This window comes from Lipotes vexillifer, unplaced genomic scaffold (assembly GCF_000442215.2).
Source record: "Lipotes vexillifer unplaced genomic scaffold, Lipotes_vexillifer_v1.1 scaffold827, whole genome shotgun sequence".
Taxonomy (NCBI): Eukaryota; Metazoa; Chordata; class Mammalia; order Artiodactyla; family Lipotidae; genus Lipotes; species Lipotes vexillifer.
The window spans coordinates 415272-424865 of NW_006773114.1; the positions used below are offsets into that span (position 1 = coordinate 415272).

Genomic DNA, 9594 nt, shown 5'->3' on the forward strand with positions numbered 1-9594 from the left:
GTCTTACATAGCGTGAAATCATATTCCCATTTTTTTTTTTTTTTTTTGCGGTACGCGGGCCTCTCACTGTTGTGGCCTCTCCCGTTGCGGAGCACAGGCTCCGGACGCGCAGGCTCAGCGGCCATGGCTCACGGGCCCAGTCGCTCCGCGGCATGTGGGATCCTCCCAGACCGGGGCACGAACCCTTGTCCCCTGCATCGGCAGGCGGACTCTCAACCACTGCGCCACCAGGGAAGCCCCATATTCCCATTTAAGAAAATAATGTCTTCACAGTAACCCAACAAACCTCAAAGAAACAGTACATAACAGATCACACAGTACATGCTGGGTAGTTTACAATATTAGTTTTCTTCCCTAATAAAGTGTGTCTGTGTTTGTGTGTGCGTGTATGTGTATGCATGTATTAGGGGCACAAATGTTATTCTAAGCTGGTGTTGAATGAGCATTTAAACTGAATATTACATAAATCTATATTCCTCTGAAAGTGTGAGTCTCCTTTATTAATATTCTAATATATAAGGGATTTAAATTGAATTGCATTGTAAGAGTAATACCAAGAAATGCAGTTCCAATAATTTTGAATCAATCCTATTTGAAATAATTAGGGGGAAAAAACACTGAAGATTTAGTAATAGAAGCATAATGCAATTTTTGTTGGCAGAGTAGAATTAGAGATTTTGCGAAGACTTAGAATACCAAAGGGAGCATAAGGAATAATAAACTTATTACGGCATTTTGTTTCCTCGCCTCTTACAGTATGGAGAAAGATGAGATGTATAAAAAGGATTTAAACATTCACTTAGGGCTGTGAAAGGAGGGAGTCAGTATTTTCCAGTCACAAATTCAGCAAGAGTAGTACACAGTAGAAAAGAGAGGTGTGAATAAAACAAAACAAAAATGAACACATAAAAACCATGTATGCATACACACATACACACGAAACTAGACAACAAAAGGAAACAAATTGGTAAGCATACATAAAGAATTAAAAGTATCTTAGTAAGCACAGTAGTGTATACAGAAGTTGAACTGTAATGTTGTACACATGAAACTTATATGATGTTCTAAGCCAATACTACCTTAATTAAAAAGAAATACTTGGAAATCATAAGCCATGAATTACTGGTTTATGTAAATTTAACTCAGAACTCTAGAAGCAGACTTATTGTCAAAGAAAAGATCTTGGGAAAAAGTTTGGCAAATAATGCATATTTATCAATTTTAAGTTAAAATGTTTAGTATATTAAAATAAAACTAGTAAGTGCTTAAGTTTTTTTAAAAAAGAATTAAAAGTAGGTAATATTGGACTTCCCTGGTGGTGCAGTGGTTAAGAATCCACCTGCCAATGCAGGGGACAGGGGTTCGAGCCCTGGTCCGGGAGGATCCCACATGCCGCGGAGCAACTAAGCCTGTGCGCCACAACTACTGAGCCTGCGCTCTAGAGCCCACGAGCCACAACACTGAGCCCACATGCCACAACTACTGAAGCCTGTGTGCTTAGAGCCCGTGCCCGCAGCAAGAGAAGCCACTGCAGTGAGAAGCCCGCGCACTGCAACGAAGAGAAGCCCCTGCTCACCACAACTAGAGAAAGCCCACACACAGCAACGAAGACCCAACGCAGCCAAAAATAAATTTATTTAAAAGTAGGTAATATTATATACCATATTAATAAAAAAATGGAAAATGTAATAGCTCCATTCCCATTAGTACTAATTTTTCATTTATAAACGGCCATTAATGTTGCCTTTATTTAGAACATGACTGTTTTAAAGCTTTATATTTAATAAATAGTATCTAAGAGGTTCATAACATCAGTCCTTACTTCAATGGCTCTAAAATTTTTTCCCATAGAATTTAACAACCATAAATGTGCCTACCTTATTCTTTAGGACTTCAACTCTTGTGAGCTGGAAAAAGGATACTGAGGGTTCATTGTAGAGAGTAGGAAAAGGTGGAGTGAGGTCTTGCCAAGGATTCCACTACCTCCAGGTTCACTTAAGATGAATGTAATAAATAAGAGACCTACACATTTTCTCCCCACTTAGAGAGCATTTGAAAATGCTGGAGCCAGACAGCATGCGTTTTTGTAGTCAGTAGGGAAAACAGACAGGGGTCAGTGAGGACTTAAACTAAAGTCGCCATTTAAGAGTCATTTTCTCGGGCTTCCCTGGTGGCGCAGTGCTTGAGAGTCCGCCTGCCGATGCAGGAGACGCGGGTTCGTGCCCCGTTTCGGGAGGATCCCACATGCCGCGGAGCGGCTGGGCCCGTGAGCCATGGCCGCTGAGCCTGCGCGTCCGGAGCCTGTGCTCCGCAAATGGGAGAGGCCGCGACAGTGAGAGGCCCGCATAACGCAAGGGAAAAAAAAAAAAAAAAAAGAGTTATTTTCTCCAGAGAGTTTAAGGCATTTTCAAATATGTCTAAGTCCACAACTTGCACAGTGAGAGAAAGCATTTCTCTACCTGTCTTGAGAGAGCTACTACTTGGTTAATACAAAAACTATGCCTTACAAGCTTTGTTCACTTGATACCAGAGACACCCTCTGATTAAAGTTCTCATTTAATTCTAAACTAATCTAAATATGACTGAGATTTTAAGGAGTAAAATAGAATGACTTCTCTTTACAGCCTGGCTTGCTGGAATTTTCACAATCATCTAATGAAAAATTATTAAAATTATGGTGGTCAACTGCTCCCTTGATGTTGAAATTTCCTGGTATGTATTTGAGGGAGATAATAGCTTGTGTTTTAACTGGTGCATCAATACAGTTGCCATGTTAGTGAAAGGGTAACACATAAAAATAATACTGTAAAGAGAAAAACCTATCAAAAATATTCCAGAATATTTTTGTAGAGAATATTGAGTAGAGTTCCCTGTGCTGTACAGTAGGTCCTTTACTAGTTATCTATTTTATATAGTAGTGTGTATATGTCAATCCCAATCTCCCAATTTTATCCCTTTCCCCCCAGTAACCATAAGATTGGTTTCTACATCTGTGAGTCTATTTCTATTTTGTAAACAAGTTCATTTGTACCATTTTTTACTAGATTCCACATATAAGTGATATATATTTGTCCAATTAAAGTTTTTTAAAAGTCCCAACAGATTTTCTACCCTGCTGGTGTCCACTGGTTAATTATATTCCACCTTGTTTCTATGCTAATAATCTATGAATTAATAAACCATAACTAATGATTTAGAAATTATCACACCATTTATGGGCAAAATGTACATCAAAAAGTTTTATCTTTAGTCACCAGAGAGCCTAAATTCACGACTGAAATTATTTTCCAAGACCTTCTTTGAAATTCCCATCAGATTCATTTTAAATTTCCTAAGTTGCTATCTTTTCTATCAATCATATATTCAGTTAGAATCTTCCTGTTTTATAAACTTTCAGCATTCCTCTCATCCCTATTCAATTATAAATTCACCATTTTGCATTCCCCCCGTTGACTGTAATTTACTGCTTATGCCTTCCACCCTCCCACTCGTAGAAGGCTCAAGAATTATTTATTGAACCCACCAGTATATCTAAATTTGTCAAATCAATTTTCTGTCTTATAGCCTGAAAAGGAGAGGCTGTTTATTTCAATCGATGCCTGCAAAAACAGCAGCTCGTGGAAACTAGTTAGAAGCAAATTCCCAAGTAACGCAGACTTGGCAGTATTCCATTACCTTTGATTATAAAAGGGCAAAATTAATGGGCAGTTCATGAGGCTGTGACAGAGAGGTGACAGGAAGTCACTACGATTCAAATGGTAGAAGTCAAGGAGTTGTTTATAGTAGGTGCCATTTCAGCCTTTTTTCCATCATTACGTGAAAACAGTCAACTTTTGTGGCCAATTGAAATGGGCTTTTCCTTCCAGACCACTTTGTCACATCTCCTGTGTTTAGAAAATTAATCTTTAATGAATGCTAATCAAGTTCCTAATTATAATATCTTTATATTTAATGTTTGTGTATCAGATGAAAGGCAAACATTTTGGGGCCAGTCACAAAGGACATGAATAATTTCCTTAGAAGCTTATCTAATTAATTTTATTGCTCTATAATATCTTTAAATTTTGAACTCCCATCACTTCATTAATTTAGATAAAAGTGAATCTTCAGCATTTAAATATGACACTTGTGTCAAGAATTATAAGTTGAAATAATTTCAATTGTCCATGTTCATCTAATACAGATAATGATAACACATTTTGGGGATATTTTGGGGATATATGGCACCAGTTTATTGTTTGATTATATTTTATTGTTTTTCTACTTGATTTAGCAGTTTCAAGAAATACTCAAAGTAAATGTCTGGGACATTCATATGCTTAAGAAAACAAAATTAAAACAAACCATAACTTCTCTTGTCAGTAAACTTTATGCTAGCTTTTAAAATTGTAAATCTCATCGAAAAATATTTCAGTGACTCGCCAGCGATCATATGATATAGCCCCTATGCTCGTGATCTTCTAACAATATTAAGTGATAGTTCCCAAACCTACATTACTTCTAACAACAGAAAAAAATTAGATGGTATTATTCTAGGGATCTGGGCCCCTGGATAGTTAACCACCACCCTGTCCCAGATCTTACAATAAGAGAAAGCGTATATTACTTTAATGTTGAAAGTTATCCCAGAAAGAAGCTCATGGAGATTCTCTAGCCTCTATGCTTGAGTTTTACCACCTGCTGGCCATCTAGATCTAAGAGATAATTGCAGTTTATTAAAACTGTGAGATTAAGAGAAGAGAGACGTTAAGAACATGTGCCTTGGCATAATTATCCTTTTGCCAAAATAGTGAGAGTAAAATCTGTATATGCATGTTTGCCTGTGGCGTGGGTGTGGGTGTGTGTGTGTGCGCACGCGCGCACACGCGCAAGGCATAAGAGGGAAGACAAAGAATATCATATTTGGTAAACTTGGCCCAATCAACCATTTTCAGTGACTCTAACTCAGTAAGCTCAGCATTTTCGTCACTTCCCCAGGAACAAAATCATGTTTAAAGAGTACGACAGCTTTTTTTTTTGTACCTGCAGTTTTCGAAGACATGCATCTATTATTCACTGTTCAAGTCTATGTTGATCATTGTCTGTTTATGAATTGAATGCTTAACGAGACTAAAACATAATAGAAGGCTCCTCTAATCACTTATATACACAAGAGTTGGTCTAAGATGTGGCAGGGAAGAAATGAATGTTATGTAACTAACTAATCAATAGTTCTTAGAGTTGAAATACAGAGAATCACAAAATAAAATCAATCAACTGAAGAGAGTTTGGGCAAAATCGAAGTATGAGGAAAAATATGGAATTTAAATTGTTCAGTTTCTCAGAGAGGCTTGCAGATTATTTATTAGTGCAATTCTGAGAATATCAGTCGTGGTACAACCCATTAGATCTATCCAGCTTGATTTTTTATATTTGTACTCAAACTTCAAATAGTGGTCAAACTTGAAATAAAAATTTATAACAAGCCTATAAGCATTCTTGAGGAAATGGCAGTGATTAGTTACCTTACCAGTAAACAAACAACAAGCAAATATACTTTGTTTTAAACTTCATCAATATAATACTGTGAAAATGACTCATGTTTGGAAGGCCAAAACTACATTTTGGAGTCTTGGAGTTAATTTTTGAGTCATATTGGTAAAGGCATATAGCCCTGTGAATGTCAGTCTCCACATCAGTAATCCACAACATGGGGATCACATTACCTATTACATAGCTCTTCAGTAAGGACTGAATGAGATGATTCTGTGAAATATCTTGCACTGTACATAGTGCACACTGAATATGCACGGTGCTGATGTTTCCAATCATAAAAGGTAAAGTCTAAGATACACCTATGTGCCCAATATGATCTGGGCACTTCTAATTCTTCTCATATAATGTGTATAATAGTTCTGTAAATAATAGTTCTGTAACTAATAGTTCTGTAAATAGCGTCTTGAGTTTCAGTGTCCTCAGGAATAAAATGAGCTTAAATAACATGTTCAGAATCATGTTGGCAGTGGGAGGCAAAGATGGGGCTCCAAACATGTGTTTCCTGCAAACACTAGATTCCCTTTTACTCTTCAGTAGCTGCTATTCAGCTCATGGTCAGACTAGAAAAGAGATGTAAATCTTTAAGGACATAATCAGACCTTATTTCAAATACCTTATAACTCATTTGTCTACCTGATTCACGTAGATAAAGGGTAAAATGTAAGTTTCTTGTCCTCAGAGGCATGTGTTACACTTTTTAAAATTTTCCCTTCCATTGAAACTAGGGAGCTGCATGCCTCCTCTCTGAATGAGAATGAATTAATTCATTAGACATAAGACAGTAAAAGAAAAAGGACATATTAGGTAAAAGAAAAAGGACATTTAAGGCCACTGGTGTGATTTTTGGGAATTGAGATTTTGTTCCATTACTGAGGTGGTTGGAATTCCAAAGGATAATATTCATCCATCCATAGTTAATCAAATTAGAATATTGGAGAATAGCCATGGTAGTTAAATTCCAATCTTGCAGCATTGCCAGTGGGGTTAACCAACTATAAAATTGTAACATGGCTGTGATTATTTGGCATGTGCTTTTAAAACACTTTTATATGTAATGAAAAAAATGAGTATTTGAAGGTTTCAGAGGTCTGAATTTAACCAATTGTCAAAAAGAAGAGTCTGATATGTCAAATACAAGTCTGTTTCTTCATACTCAAAAGCCAAAGATTTTTCCCCTCCTAGCTTGCTTATAAATATTCAGTGCCACAGAAACACAAATGAATAATTGGCCATTTTCAATGCATTCTGTATAATTTACAAGCGATCAAAAGATTATTGCATGGTACAGTCAGAGTCAAATGGTACTGCATTTATTAGAAATGAAAAATCATCATGTGGGCCAAGTCAGCAGTGTATTTAATGGGCCAGGTTTCTGTGCATGCATATTTGTGCGTGTATGCGTGTGTGTGCACGTGTGCGTGTACAATTTTTTAAATTTAAGGACTTAAGGCTTAAGGATTAATGTCTGTGCTACTGGAATTGCCCTGGAAAGATTAAAAGATTATTATCTGTTTACACTGATGAAAATCTTTATGAAAATGACATATTAAATAACTTGGCCTTATCTTACCCTAAAAGATCCCAAGGTCAATTTTGAATAAAAAATAAAATTCATAAAAGATATGATTCCCTTTCTTTAAGATTATCCCTTTTATCAGTATTAAAGATACCTTCTCAACAACTGATTTGGTTCTAGCCTTTTTTCAGTTTTTGATGTTCATCTTTAATATACAGTCAGTCAAACAAGTAATAGTGCAGAAATGGGCTGTCTACCCAAGATAAAGAAAGAGATAAATCTTTATTCCATACAGCATTCTTTTCTTTTGTACAATGGGCTTTATCAATAAAATAAAGCTTTCTTCATCAAGGAAACCTCTTTTAATTTATTCAGAGATGGTCTTTATCAAGCTAAGCTCCAGCAAATGGTGTTTTGGAATAATAATTTATACTTTTTTTTAAGCAGCCAAGCACTTGCTATTTTTCCTTGCTGAATGGTCAGATTCCATAATCACCATGTTGAAAACACCCTAATTAAGGGAAGTTGAAACAGACACACAAGCCTTCAAGAAGAAAGTTGAATTGCACATTAAAATGCAATATCCTCAATGCTGATTTTATTTTTTCCTTCCCATAGGGAACCACAGTCAGATATCCCGAGTACCTGTTGCTATTAAAGTGCTGGATGTCAATGACAACGCCCCTGAATTCGCATCCGAATATGAGGCATTTTTATGTGAAAATGGAAACCCCGGCCAAGTAAATATCTCCATGTTGTTAATGCTGAATATGTTTGTATACAACTGTCTCATATTTGATTAACCTGCATTATAGTGTGCACTTGCATCATTCACAATCTGCAAAGTCATAGGGAAGAAACATCCAAATGGGAACAGAGAGGGAGTATTCTTCTTTCAGAGATGTTCATTCTCTTCCTACTTACGACCAAATTGGCTCCTGAAACGGAATGACCTGCTGTGCCATGAACCCAGAGCCAAAAAACTATCTTAAAATATCTCGGGGTATGGATGATCACAGGGGAGATCTTAGAGTGATGGGGCCAAAATTTTAACCTTCAAATGACGGGAAGTGAGGGAAAGCCCATGGGAAGGCATGCTTTTTTCACATCAAATGTAGAAATAACACATAACATTGGAACCCTAGGAAGACCAATTGCAGGAAGTGAATTTTTAAATCTGTAAACGTGTAGCTACATTTAGATAGACATAATGTGAACAACATGTTTTAGACATGCAAGTAAAGCATCTGATAATTGTGTATTGATGTGTATTGATGGAACTTTTTTTCTTTTAAACTGCCTTATGTAGCTTAGATAGGACAATGCAGACACAAAGAGAGAGAGAGATGGGGAGAGAGGAAGGAAGGAAGGGGGGAGGGAGGAAGGAGGGAGAGAGTTAAGAAAGAAGAACGAAAACAAAACCTGCTATACTCTGAATGTCAAAATGGAAATAGTCTATGTAAAGTTCTAAAAAACACAAATGTAATAGACTTATTTTAACAAGGTGCCAAAGTACTGTATGTTTAAGAAATTTATCGTTTTTCAACTTCCTAATTTATTTCTGGATGGTGACATTTTAATTTAAATAAACAGCAGCTGACAGCATGACACTGGAGTTGTTAATCCAACTATTCTTGTGCCTCTCGTGGGTGTTAGGAATTCAACTTACTATTTGCCAAGCAGTTTACCTGACAAGAGTCAGATTTCTTCCACCTAAGAAAGGAATAGAACTGTGGCTCTACACTTTTATTTAACTATTACAAAAGATCAAGTTGCTACTCTCCTATAAAACAGTGGGCATTTTCCCCTAGAGTACTCTCCTGTATCTGAAGGATTGGCATTGTTTCCATCTACCAAAAAACGATACACATACATGTGCACACATACAAAGTAAAGTAAAAGCTAAAATTCTAATAAAATTGAGTAATTTTAAACACTTAGACATCATAAATGTTGTTATAATCAAAACATTCACCTTCAGCAGTCATATGCCAAAGGTGACCTCTTTTTAAAAGTAATATTCTAACATTAGTTTCAGTGTTTCTTAATTTCATCATGTTGCATTGCCCTCTATCGGTCTTATCTTTCGAGTGTTTTTATTTGTGATCCTTTGAGGATGGAGTGTATATATACTTGGCAGCAAATATCATTTAGCTAAGTTGGTGAATGCAGTTGGTGGATAGAGTCTGATCAAAATATATGCAGGTCAGTTTCAAGGATATGGTTGTGTGGGCCAGATTGTTGCTGGGGTAATGTAGCCAATCACAGAGTTATAAGCCAGACATTTTTGATCATAGAGAAACTGTCAAATGCTTTAGAATTTAAATAAAACTCCATTGTTCATGCAAAACTCATCACACGGGCTTCCCTGGTGGCGCAGTGGTTGAGAGTCCGCCTGCTGATGCAGGGTACATGGGTTCGTGCCCCGGTCCGGGAGGATCCCACATGCTGCGGAGCGGCTGGGCCCGTGAGCCATGGCCGCTGAGCCTGCGCATCCGGAGCCTGTGCTCCGCAGCGGGAGAGGCCGCAACAGTGAGAGGCCC

At 37.1% G+C, this 9594-nt stretch overlaps 1 protein-coding gene across 1 annotated transcript in view; it reads left to right on the plus strand.

Annotated features, from left to right (window-relative positions):
- Window positions 1–9594, plus strand: part of CDH8 (cadherin 8) — a 367872-nt gene that overhangs the window by 289336 nt on the left and 68942 nt on the right. The window contains exon 9 of the mRNA XM_007448016.1: window positions 7670–7791. Within this exon, the coding sequence (XP_007448078.1) occupies window positions 7670–7791 (122 nt within the window). The remainder of the gene's footprint in view (window positions 1–7669; window positions 7792–9594) is intronic.